Source organism: Geotrypetes seraphini, chromosome 1 (genome assembly GCF_902459505.1).
Source record: "Geotrypetes seraphini chromosome 1, aGeoSer1.1, whole genome shotgun sequence".
In the NCBI taxonomy this organism is placed as follows: Eukaryota; Metazoa; Chordata; class Amphibia; order Gymnophiona; family Dermophiidae; genus Geotrypetes; species Geotrypetes seraphini.
The window spans coordinates 214012886-214025527 of record NC_047084.1 but is presented as its reverse complement, the minus strand read 5'-3'; the positions used below and the strand labels follow the sequence as shown (position 1 = coordinate 214025527).

At 41.8% G+C, this 12642-nt stretch overlaps 2 protein-coding genes across 7 annotated transcripts in view; one reads left to right on the top strand and one right to left on the bottom strand.

Moving 5' to 3' along the window:
* SGCB (sarcoglycan beta) overlaps positions 1–8754 on the bottom strand; it is a 42696-nt gene extending 33942 nt beyond the window's left edge. The window contains exons 1-2 of one of the 2 annotated variants that reach the window (XM_033945682.1): positions 8651–8754; positions 8057–8143 (exon numbers count right to left, since the gene is read on the bottom strand). In XM_033945682.1, the coding sequence (XP_033801573.1) occupies positions 8057–8143; positions 8651–8740 (177 nt within the window). In that variant the 5' untranslated portion in view covers positions 8741–8754. The remainder of the gene's footprint in view (positions 1–8056; positions 8144–8650) is intronic. The other variant, XM_033945686.1, reaches the window with a different exon arrangement.
* The window catches only part of SPATA18 (spermatogenesis associated 18), a 218097-nt gene continuing 213980 nt past the window's right edge, over positions 8526–12642 (top strand). For 2 of the 5 annotated variants that reach the window (XM_033945636.1, XM_033945646.1), the window contains exon 1: positions 8527–8936. In XM_033945636.1, coding sequence (XP_033801527.1) covers positions 8850–8936 — 87 coding nt within the window. In that variant the 5' untranslated portion in view covers positions 8527–8849. Of the gene's footprint in view, positions 8937–12642 lie in introns of all 5 variants that reach the window. The other 3 variants (XM_033945672.1, XM_033945653.1, XM_033945662.1) reach the window with 3 other exon arrangements.

The following is a 12642-nucleotide window of genomic DNA, read 5'->3' as shown; positions in this document are numbered from 1 at the left end:
TAAATTTGATGGGTTTTGATTTTTAATATTGCTGTTTTTAGCTTTTTGGCCAAAAGTCTGCCAGTGGCCAGCTTGGATTTTAGGGATCTTTTTTTTCCCCCAAAAGTCTCCTGCAACTTCAAATCTCATTTGGAATATGTTTGGCTTTTATATTTTGTGAAACATTACATGTTCAAGATATTAATAAACTTTACTAATTTTAACTCTTAGAAGTCCAGGATCTGGTTCCACATCTTTTCTTTGCACTCTTTTACCCTTAGTACATGCCAGGATTGTGCAAAATGTGTGTCAGATGAGTGTCCTTGTGCCATGTGCTGTGTCGCACAGATGGGGGAGGCAGCCATTCAGAAGTGGCAGCATCCATGCAGCAGTGCGCTTGTGTGTCGCTGGCTCCCACATACCAGTAATCAGCATGCAGCTGTCCAGCAAAGCACCAGCGACCAGCACAATTAGGAAGTGTCATGGGCCCAGGCATTAGCATGATTGTGCGCTGTGGGCCATGACAATCAGCAGGCAAACAATGTAAAGGTACCGCCAGGGGTGTGTGTGTGTGTGGGGTGGTATATATGCTTCATAAGACGCACCCTTATTTCCACCCACTTTTTTGGGGGGGAAAAAGTGTGTCTTATGGAGCGAAAAATACAGTGCATCAAAAGCAGAAAACCTGTGAGGGAGTCCGTGGGACCTTTGGATGATCAAGGAGTAAAAGGTGCACTCAGGGAGGATAGAGCCATAGTGGAGAGACTGAATGAATTTTTTGCTTTGGTCTTTACAGAAGAAGATGTAAGAAATCTACCTGAACTGGAAATGGTTTTCAAAGGTGATGAGGTGAAGGAATTGAAAGAAATCTTGGTGAACCTGGAAGACATACTAAGCCAAATTGACAAGTTAAAGAGTGATATATCACCTGGACCGGATGGTATACATTCCAGGGTACTGAAAGAACTCAAATTTGAAATTGCTGACCTGGTGTTAGTGATCTGTAACCTGTCGTTAAAATCGACTGTAGTACTTGAAGATTGGAGGGTGGCCAATGTTAGGCTGATTTTTTAAAAAGGGTTCCAGGGGAGATTAGGGAAATTACAGACCGGTAAGCCTGACCTTGGTGCTGGACAAAATGGTGGTAACAATTATAAAAAATAAAATTGTGGAACATGTAGACAAACATGATTTAATGAGACAGAGTCAGCATGGGTTCAGCTGAGGGAGGTCTTGCCTCACCAATTTGCTTGACTTCTTTGAAGGTGTAAATAAACATGTGGATAATGGCGAGCCAGTTCATGTAGTGTATCTAGATTTCCAGAAGGCTTTTAACAAAGTTTCTCATGAGAGGCTCCTGAGAAAATTAAAGTGTCATGGGATAGGAGGCAATGTTCAATTGTGGATTAAGAACTGGTTATCGGACAGAAAACAGAGGGGAGAGTTGAATGGCCATTTTTCTCAGTGGAGGAGGGTAAATAGTGGTGTGTCGCAAGGATCTGTGCTGGGACCGGTGCTATTTAACTTATTTATAAATGATCTAGAAACTGGAACTATGAGCAAGGTGATTAAAATTGCAGATGATACTAAACTGTTCAAAGTTGTTAAAATGCAAGCGGACTGTGAAAAACTGCAGGAAGACCTCAGGAAATTGGAAGACTGAGCATCTAAATGGCATATTAAATTCAATGTGGATGAATGCAAAGTGATGCACATTGGGAAGAATAATCTAAATCATAATTATTGGTTGCTAGAGACCACCTTGGGGGTCAGCACTCAAGATAAGGATCTGGGAGTCATTGTAGACAATATGCTGAAGCCTTCCACCCAATATGCGGCAGCGGCCAAGAAGGCAAACAGGAAGCTAGGAATTATTAGAAAAGGTATGGTTAACAAGACTAAAAATACCTCAATATCGCTCAATACTGTGACCTCACCTTGAGTATTACGTTCAGATCTGGTCTCCTTATCTCAAAAAAGATATAGCGGCACTAGAAAAAGTTCAAAGAAGAGCGGCCAAGATGATAAAGGGGATGGAACTCTTGTCGTATGAGGAAAGACTAAAAAGGTTAGGGTTCTTCAGCTTGGAAAAGAGACTGAGGGGAGATATGATTAAAGTCTACAGCCTTCTGAGTGGTGTAGAATGGGTACAAATGGATCGATTTCTTACTGTATCAAGATTTACAAAGACTCAAATAGGCGGTGCTGGGATTGCCTAGAAGAATTGGATGCAGGCAGGTATTCAGACATTGGATGATGTTATGTCTAATGGAAAACTGCTTGATTTTTCACAACTGCAACAATCATTTGGCATTTTAAAGTCTCAACAATATAGGTGGTTGCAGTTGATGCAGGCTATTCAGAGTGGGTTCCCTGAATAGAAAAGCTTAAAAACTTATTATAGCTTGCAGATCCTTTGCTACCAGATAGATCTAGTAGGACATCAGGCCCCCCAGTGGTACAAATTGATTTCTGGATTTTTAAATAAGAAACCAAAAAATAGTCTTAGAGATATTTGGAGCATCGAGATAAAACAGTATATTTCTGTGTCTCATGGCAGAGGAATTTGGCCACAAATTTGGACTTGGAGATTAAGGTGCACAGCGTCAGCATCTATGAGACAAACATGGTTATTTTTATTGCATAGGATTTTTTGGACCCCAGTTCAATTACAAAAAATAGATAATTCTAAATCTAATAGATACTGGCATTGTCATATTAATATAGGGATTTTGGATCATCTGTTATATTTTTGTCCATTGATACTTTGTTTCTAGAAGTCAATTTGGGGACAAATTAATCTCATTCTTGAAGCAGCTATTCCCTTATCTTATGAAGCTGTAATTTGTGGTACATCACTACATATTAAGTCTACTTTAGATAAGTATAAAAGTCGCCTTTTCCTGATCTTGACAGGAATAGGTGTTCAACTGATTACTCATAATTGGAAAAACCATGATAGGATCAATTTCACTTTTTGGTGGGTAAATGTGTGTACCACATATAAGTATGAAAGGTGATTTGCAGAACGTTTGAGGACTAGTAAATCCTTTAATGATGTATGGAGTCCATTGCCTAATTTTATAGCATTATAATAAGGGTCACGTTTCTTTCATTATTATTAGATTTCCTTACACATCCAGCAAGGGTGGGTGGGGGGAGGGAAATGTATTTTGAATAGTTAAATTATTTATTTATAATTTGTAATCACATCATATATATTATTATATTAAGAATGAAGATGAGGATGGGAGAAAATGATCATTTAATGTAATAATTGTATAGTTAATAGTGTGTTTTGTGCAGTTTTTCTGATTTACTATTTGTATTGCACTATCAAAGTTTGAAAATCAATAAAGATTAAAAAAAAAAAAAAGATTTACAAAGACTAGGGGACACTCGAAGCTAATGAGTAATACAGTACTTTTAAAGCCAATAGGAGGAAATATTTTTTCACTCAGAGAACAGTCAAGCTCTAGAACGCGTTGCCAGAGGATGTGGTAAGAGCAGTTAATGTAGCTAGTTTTAAAAAAGGTTTGGACAAGTTCCTGGAGGAAAAGTCTATAGTCTGCTGTTGAGACAGACATGGGACACTACCTTGGAATGCAGCTACTATTTGGGTTTTTGCCAGGTACTTGTGACTTGGATTGGCCTCCTTGAAGACGGCATACTGGGCTAGATGGACCATTGGTCTGAGCCAATAAGGCTATTCTTATGTTCTTAGAGGTTTTGCTGATCCTTTTATACTTTAATAAAATGATTTCAATATAAAATCATAACTATTTGAGGCTTGTGCAGAAGGGATCAGAGTTTGTGGGGACGGAGTGGATACGGGAATCAAGCTCTCAGGGATGGGACAGGAACATGGGGATGGAACAAAGTTTGTTCCTTTGTCATTCTCTGTGTACCAAAAGAATTGTCTGATCAAAGGAGGCATATCGAGGAATGCAATCATTAACTGATGGACCTGGGGTATAGAACACGTCGTGGATAAGTCAAAACTTATTGGCTCCTTTTTGGTGATGACTGTCAACGGCTAGAGTTGCATGGCTAAAAAAAGTGGTGATGAAAAGGGGTCTGTAATATGGCCAAAGAGATTTCCTCCCCAAGCTTAGACAGGATGACATCAGCCATCTGGATAGAGGAGGAAGAATTGCAAATGTAATTGGTTATGAACATAACTGAAGGGGATTAGGAATCCAAATGAAAATCCCGACAAAAGAATGTGTGTTGCCACTCTGTCAGGATGGCCAGTAACCGGGGCTGTATATCCCAGATTCAAACTGGTTGTTGGGGCTAAAGCAACAATTGTGCTGCTTTCCAGGGAGCAAGCTCTTTCTTGAAGCACTTAGACATGGGATGCGCCACCCTACATCCAGGATAGATGTGCTTAAACTTGAAGTCTGTAAAGGGGCATCCCAACTTGTTTTATCTTCAATACAAGTCTATATTAGGGGAGCCACCTGCAGTTGAGGGTGTGGCTGGCAAAGCACAAAAGCAGTGGCCAACAGCTGTGGTCAGAGTAACTGCAGCTCTAGCAGGCAAGGTTGTATCAGGAGATTTTTGTATGTGCATCAACCACAGGTTGTGTCCCCCAGGGCATGTGGAGGTTTTTCTCCATCTTGTCCCTAAAATCCTCATTGTAGTTAAGCCAACACCAACCCCTTTACTGCTGGTACACTTCAAGGATGGTTTCAGCATACCTAACCAAAAGGCCATACTGGGCAAGATCCTCATGCCCCCAACTGATAGCCAGGCACAGGAACAATGAAACCCAGTTCACTACATTTCTTGATATCATCCAGCTCTTGGAAGCAGAGTCTGACTTGGACTTCTTTTTGGACTTTGCCTTGCGCCTCCCTTGCTTTAACTTGAAAATGTCAAAGCAAAGCCATTTCTTGATTTTTCTCTGCATGGACTTGGGAACAAAATCCCAAAGCTCAGCTAATATTGACTGCATGCAACTGTAGTACTATGAAGCCAGGAGGTCCTCTATTGGCCAGTGTGGAATCTGTGGTGGTTGAATCATATTGAGCTGTGGAGCAAGACATAAGAGGAAGAGAAAGATGAGGAAGCAGAATATGAAGAACATGTTACAATATAGGAAATGACTTAAAAACACATTTCTTTATTAAAGCATTTGCCTGAAGTAAAAAAATGTGTCAAACTATGGCAAAATGAGATCTTTTTAAGAATGTCACTAAGTAGGATAATTTTACTGATATTGTCTATTATGATTGTTTTATTATTATGTATGTTTTTATTGGGAGCCGCTTAGGTTTTTAAAGCAGATTATAAATAAATAAATTAAATAAAAAGAAAAGAAATGAAATAGAAGATCTTCTATGTTTATCACCCTCCCCCCTTACACAAAGAAGCTGTTCTAGATTTTTTTAGCCTTGGATTTATTTATTACATCACCAACAACTGTCCCACCATGGCTGCTATTACCATGCCAACCTCACCCAGTGCTTCAGGTGGAATCACAGGAACAGATGTAGTTACAGCTGAAGACTCTCTTAGCAATGATTGCTGTTGCCTTGCCACGCCACTGAACCCTGCACTGTCCAGCCCATGAGTATGAAGGCAGCACAGGAATCTCAGGATCCTCAAAGCATGCCTGTGGAGATTGACATCCTCAAAGCATCCCGAGAAGAGCAAAGAGGTTGCCTATGTCTTCCCTCTCTTCTGCTCACAAAGAGAATAGCCCTCTTATTGGGAATAGGAGTAATCCTATTTGACCCAGTACCAATGGGGTCTAGGGCATGCCCTCCAAGGTGGGGGAAGGCCTCTTGATACCAGGAGGATGCAGAGGGATAATCTCAGTTGTCCATCATCCTAGGTAGCGACATCAGAATAGCAACTCACGGGCTCAGCATCCACCTCCACCATACCTTTGTTTTCCTCTGCCATGAGGAACCAGGACTGCAGAAGGAGCAGGCTGTGGCACCAGCAACTCCAATCCCTTTCCCAACACTGCAGAGGAAACAGCGGCCAGAAGTGACACATAACAGAGCCCGCTGCCTTCCCTGCCAAAGCCAAAACAACCCTGATGCCCTTTGACCTCCCTGGTTCAGCCTGAACAAATAAGGCTCTTCTCAGCCCACCACTATCGCCCAGGTCAAGGGGGGGGGGGGGAGTTCACCTCCCCATTAAATTTGGGCTCTGAACAAGCCAGTCAGCCTTGTTAGCTCCCTATCTTTTCACTACTTTTTATTCTTGAATTTTTTAGTGCTGCATTTTGATTAAAATTTGTAAATGTGATTAAAAGTATGTTGTTTAGGTTTTCCTCCCCCCCTTCCCCCTTTTACTAAGCTGCAGTAGAATTCCTGTGAGCATAGGAGCAGTGTTGGAGCATTTAGCGCTCCAGGCCGTGGTAGAAACCTCTACCATGGCTTAGTAAAAAGAGGACCTAAGTGACTTGCCCAGAGTCACAAGGAACTGCAATGGGAATATAAATAACATACTTTTAATTGTGAAATTAATTGTGATTACAATTTTAATTGAAATCTTAATTTTAATACATACATTTAAATAATGCTCTTGAGAGTAACCTAAAAAAATATTACCGTATTTCCCCACATATAGGCTGCCCCTCTTTAAAGGCCACACCCATGTATAGGCCACAGAAAAGGGTGGCCTATGTTTAAAAACCAGAAGATAAGCTGCCCCATGGCATTAACTGCGGCTTATCTTCCAGTACCTCCCTTGCCTTTTAAAATCTCCCCCCCACACCCCAGGTACCTTTTTCGGAGCCCCTGGATGGTGGACGGCGAATCTCCAGTGGTGCAGGGCAGCCGCAATCTCTTCAGCATCCGGCCTGCCCCCGCACCACCCGCTGAATAGCCGAAGTCAGCTCTCACGGGATTTGTGAAAACTGACATAAGCCACCCAGTCAAGTGGTGCGGGGGTAGGCCTGGATGCTGAAGATTTTGTGGCATAGGGTGCCCCATATAACTAGGCCGCACCCCATACATGGGTTTGTAAAACCCATGTGTAGGCCGCGGCCTATACATGGGGAAATAAGGTAGTTATGTTCCTTCTAAAAGAATCCTTATTTCAGAATGATTTAAAATGGGGAAGGGGTAAAACGCGGACCTGTCGGACCTTGCGATCTACAACCGCACGTCCTTAAAAATCTGAGGTCCGTGCCACTTGTAGTTAGTCTCTGGCTCTGACAGACCTCGATGACAATTTAGCACTGACGGATCCGTCTCAGCATAGGGAGGGAAAAGTATTAGGATCCGTCAGAGCTAAAATGTCATAGAGCTCTGTCAGAGCCAGAGACTAGTCCTGGAGCGGCTCTAAAACGAATCCTTTAAACCGGTTTCCTGCAGCCCCAGTAAATTTAAAAATCTGAGGTCCGCGGCTCTGACAGACCTCTATGACATTTTAGCGCTGACGGATCCTAATACTTTTCCCTCCCTAAGAGAGCTGACGGATCCGTCAGTGCTAAATTGTCATCGAGGTCTGTCAGAGCCAGAGAGTAACTACAAGTGGCACGGACCTCAGATTTTTAAGGACGTGCAGTTTTAGATCCGCGAGGTCCGTCAGGTCCACGTTTTACCCCCTTCCCTTTAAAATGTCATACTTCTTGTCCTATCTTTCCTGGTTAAAAATGTATCCTGACAGACTTGTGTGTGTATGGGGGAAGATAGATCGAGTAGTGTATTTCTCTCCTTATACACCTCCCAGAGAACTCTGTTCCTCAGATGTCACTCTTAGCATTACCCTTCTCCAATGCCATTTCCAGACTTTGTTCCTTTCATCTAGCTGCTCCCTATGACTAGAATAAATTACCCGAGTTTGTCCAGCAAGCTCCTTCCCTTGTTTAAAAGCAGACTGAAAACCCACCTTTTAGATATAGTTTTCAATCCTTAACCCTACTCCTCTGCCCTCCGCTGATTAACGGTTCTCCTTAACTGTATCCAATCCTGTTTAGCTTGTAAGCTCTTTGGAGCAGGGACTGTTTTCTTACTCTTTGTGACTCTATGCAGCACTGAGTGCGTCTGGTAGCCTATAGAAATAATTAATAGTAGTAGTATGGGGGAAATAAGTTCCTAGAATAGAAACATACCAAGTGGTTAGAGCAGCTGCCACAGAACCCTGAGGTTGTGAGTTCGATTCCCATTGTAGCTTCTTGTGACTGCCGGCAAGTCACTGCCTAAAATATGTAAACAGCTTTGATTGTAACCACACAGAAAAAGGGGTAGACAAGGCCCATCCCTTACCTCCCATAAACATATTGACTGCATGCAACTGTAGTATTATGACGGGGGGAAAAAAACAAACAGCGTAAAGAAAATGATGAACGGCGAGGGTTGGCGAAAAGTTTTCATCGCGTGCGAGGGTAGAGCGCAAATAGCTCCGAATCTATATTTCTGGTGAAAATCATTCTCGTACGCCCACTAGAAGAAGGCTGGGGGAGGGGGCTTAAGGCCCCTTGGGGGGCATCATATGACCAAATAATGTGTTTCCCCCAGGAAAGGCAATCCAGGCTCCTGCCTTTTCTTTCAGGCTGGCCAGGGGCGGAGATGGCAGCCAGGGGAGGGGGTTTGGAAAAGGGGAGGCGAACGCGAAGCGTTGCTACAACGAAAAGGCGCACTTTCGCGCAGTCGCGGCGTCCCTGACACCCGAGCCAAGCAAACGTCAAGGTTTGTTTAATAATCACCCTATATAAGTACACTTCAGGCTTTAAGAGGTTTGCGAGGGAAAAAGGAGGCAGTGGAAAGATAACCTGCACCAACAGCTCGTATGCCATTCTAAATCTCTCTTCACCTGACCGAGGGAGGAAGCTTGCGAATCCTCCACAAGCCCTCCCTAAGATATCGTTTTCGAGCACCCAATCAGGAGCGGTAACAAGATCTGCCATGGCTGACACCCTTAGGAGATTAGTCGGTAGCGAAGCGTGCAAGATTTTGCAGGAAAAGCTGGACGATTGGTACTCAAATTATCACGTAAGTTTCCTATGATCTGGAATGGGAAGGGCTGTGTTTTGTTCTTTTAAAATATATTGTCTGGGTGTTGCCATCAGGTATTGAAATATATAGGCTGGTTTAAAGTTTTAATTCGCCCTAAACTGGAATCTTGAACACAGAAAAGCGCGAGGGCAACATTTATACTGCTCTGGATTTATGGCAGGGGTTTTGATTGTAAAAGAAAATTAAAAAAGGACTGTAATAAAAATCAAAAGATAGCATGTAAGGCTGGGTAACAGCTGTCTAGTTAGTAAATACACAGATACATATTTCAGGGGAAGGATATGCACTGTAATTTCGGCTGATACTGTGATTGTACCTGAAGTAATTTCCCAGAGGGGAAAAAAGTTTGAGTATCCAGGGACGCTTGTTGCTATAGTGACGCAAACTTTTTTTTTTTCCTTAGTAAAATTGCACCACGCCTGCAACAGTTTACAAAACAATGCCCTGCTAGCAGACAGCTTACTCGGAGTCACTGATAATGGAGTTGAGATTGGTGTTTGGAATCACTGGCTTTTACAAAGATGATTTAACTAGACCTAGTTCGCGTTTAGAAAGTTTTTTGTGGAAAAGAGGATTGAAAAGAGAATGCTGATTGCCATTAGTCTACCTGGAAAACTTGGAGATAAGGCTCAACAACCAAGTTGTTGGAAATACCTTTTTAAAGGATAACTCACCAAACTTGTGAAAGTTACATTAACAGAGATGTCAGACTACCCAGTTCCAGGCTGGAGATTTTGGCCCCCATTCTGTATAGGTCACCTAAAAAATTGGTGCTGGCCAGGGCGGTGCTAAGTGTGATTTTATGAAAGTTGCACTATATAGAATTACATTTAGCAACATCGCCTAAGCAGCATTAGGTGTTGCTAGGTGTCCTAACTTTTAGGCACACTGTATTTATGCCAGGGTTTTCTTGACTTAAATGCATCCGCCTAAGTCAAAAACAGGTGCCTAACTGCAAAACACAAAATCCACATTTTTCCCCTAGTCACACCCATTTTAGATAGGTGCTTTGGCACCTAACTTTCAATTTACTCCAATTAATGTCAGTTTAAAGGTGCCAGTTGCCAATTATTGCTGCTGGTTTACCCTATTAATTAAGTTAGGTGCCTACCTTGACTAGGTGCACTTTATAGAATTTGTGGGTTTATATCCCATTTGAAGTCTTAGCTTGAGCTGGGGGGTTCTGACCTGACTCCCACCAGCCCACAAGGACCTTCTCTTGTGGACTTTGTGGGGTGGTGGGGGAGGTCAGAAAGGGGAGGGTCCTTGGTTTTGGGGGAGTGTGAGGGGGTGCAGCTTTTGGGCAGTGAGGGGTGTGAGGGTGGTCCGGGTGGCTAAAGCAGGAAGGAGTGGGCATCCCTCCTGCAAATGATCTTCGCGTGTGTGTTTGTGTGTTGGAGCATGGAGGGTTCAGGTAGCTGTGACTTTTGCACAGGGGGGAGATCAGAAACGTGAGGGGGTTCTGTTAGCTGTGAACTTCACAGGGAGTGGGGTCGTGAGCTTGGAGGATTTGGGCTTCTGAGGCAGGAGGGAATGGGCATCCCTCCTTCCTCTCTCTCTCTCTTTTTTTTTTGGGGGGGGTATCATGGCTGACTATAGCAGACCTGTCAGTAATTTTGGGTCATTTGCAGTGGTTGCTAGATTTAGTGTATGCCTAAACGATGCTAGAGCATCAACTGGTGTGCTCATTTTAATATTAATGACTTCATATTAATACTAATGAGGTAATTTGCATGGCAGAGTCGGAGGCTGCAATGAACGCACAGAAAAGCCTGCAGTTAGCCATAGTGGACTTCAGTCAGTAAATTACATCTGTCACTAAACTGATTCAACTGGTGACCATTAGACGGACTTTGAGTTTAGTGCATCCGAATCATAGTGCGCTTTTTACACAGATTTTTCCCATGTGCTAAGGCTATTTTTACTGTAGCAGGAAAATGGCCAACATGTATTTTTCCTATTAATGGCCTTGTGCTAATGTTTATTATCTAAATATTCCCATATATATAAGAGAGGGTATATGACACCAGTAATTTAAACTATATTTAGGAAGAGACCTCAGTAACGGAGCCCACGCACAGTCGTTTTTCATAGACCGAGAAGTTCAACGTGGTCACATGCTCCTTTGCTCCAATCATCGGTCTCCTTCCCACGTATATTCTATCTTATATTCAAAAAAGTATCTATATATTTTTAGTATTTTATTTTTAGTGAAACATCTTAATAATCCTTACTTTAAAAATGATCATAATTCCTCTAATATAATAAATCAGGTGTCTACACTCACTCATTAGAGACCAAACTGACCTAACTTATACACTCCTCATTTTGAGTTGTTGTTAGGCATTCAAATGGAAGAACAAATGCTTATCAATAATGTTTTTGAAAGAAGTACTTAGCGTTCATTTTTTAGCAGCGCTCGTATATCATGCGATATATATATGGGAATATTTAGATAATAAATATTTGTGATTTTCTTCCCATTAGGGGACTCTACTATAGTGTAGTTCACAAACTTGTGCTAATGTTGTCATTAGTGCACAGCCATCAATAAAAATGATTGCAAGAGCACTAACGAGCACCTGTTTTGTAGATGGTATGGCTTATGAAGTTAGGAGTAATATGGATTCACTGATTAGTACAGGAACATCCATTCTACAGCCTCCCTGACATGCTCCTTCCAAGAAAAAATGTAAAATATTTTTTAGCACAAGAGTAATACATGCCAGTTTGGAATTTACTGCAAAATGCCTGAATGTGTTCTGTAGTAAGTCATTTTAAGCTGTGGTAAGCTTGAGCTAGCACTTACCACAGATAAGAAAAAGAACTTCTAAAGTTTGTTTTTGAACTGTCGCTTTATACTGTTATTGTTTAATGCACTAGGAACATTGAATATAGCACCAGACTTCAAAGCCTATGTAGTAGGCTCAATCTTTTCCCTTCTTGATTTATACACTTATGAACAACTTGATAGAAACATTGAAACTTGAAGGCAGATGAACACTGATCTGGGCAAATTCTATCCTGTTTTAAATCTTTTTGAAGATATAGTCTCCAGAATTGTACACAGTATTTTAAACTAGATCACATCACAGTCTTATACAGGGCCATTATCGCCATCTTCTCCCTATGCATGGAGCATGTAGGCACTGATTCCACTACCTCTGATAGGGGAACATTTCAGTTCAGAGTATTGCTCTTCTGTTTGACAAGGGCTCCCAGGGTACTCTCCAAGGTGTTGGTGATGGTCATAATGTTTGTGTGCAAGGAAGGGATTCGAGTTCACCCTTTTTTTATTTGGATTTTGCTCACACATTTGATCTCAATGTGAGTTACATTCAGGTACACTGGATATTCTACTGACTCTGGAGGATTTACAGTCTGATTTGGCAATGGAGGGTTAAGTAACTTGCTTAAGATCACAAGGAGCTGCAGTGGGATTTCAAGCCCAGTGTTCTAATTAAGCTACTCCTAGAGGAGAGAAGTACTGAAATGGGAATAGAGTTATAGGTAATGCTAAAGGTTGTGGAAAATATATTCTGTGAAATTACATAGTGATGGCACATAAAAGTGCTATTATAAATGAGATGGAGAATGACAAAGAAAGTAGGGGTGTGATGAGGAAAATAGAACGTTTAGGTGAAATGTTGGGATCACATTTCAGTCCATCATGAAAAATGTA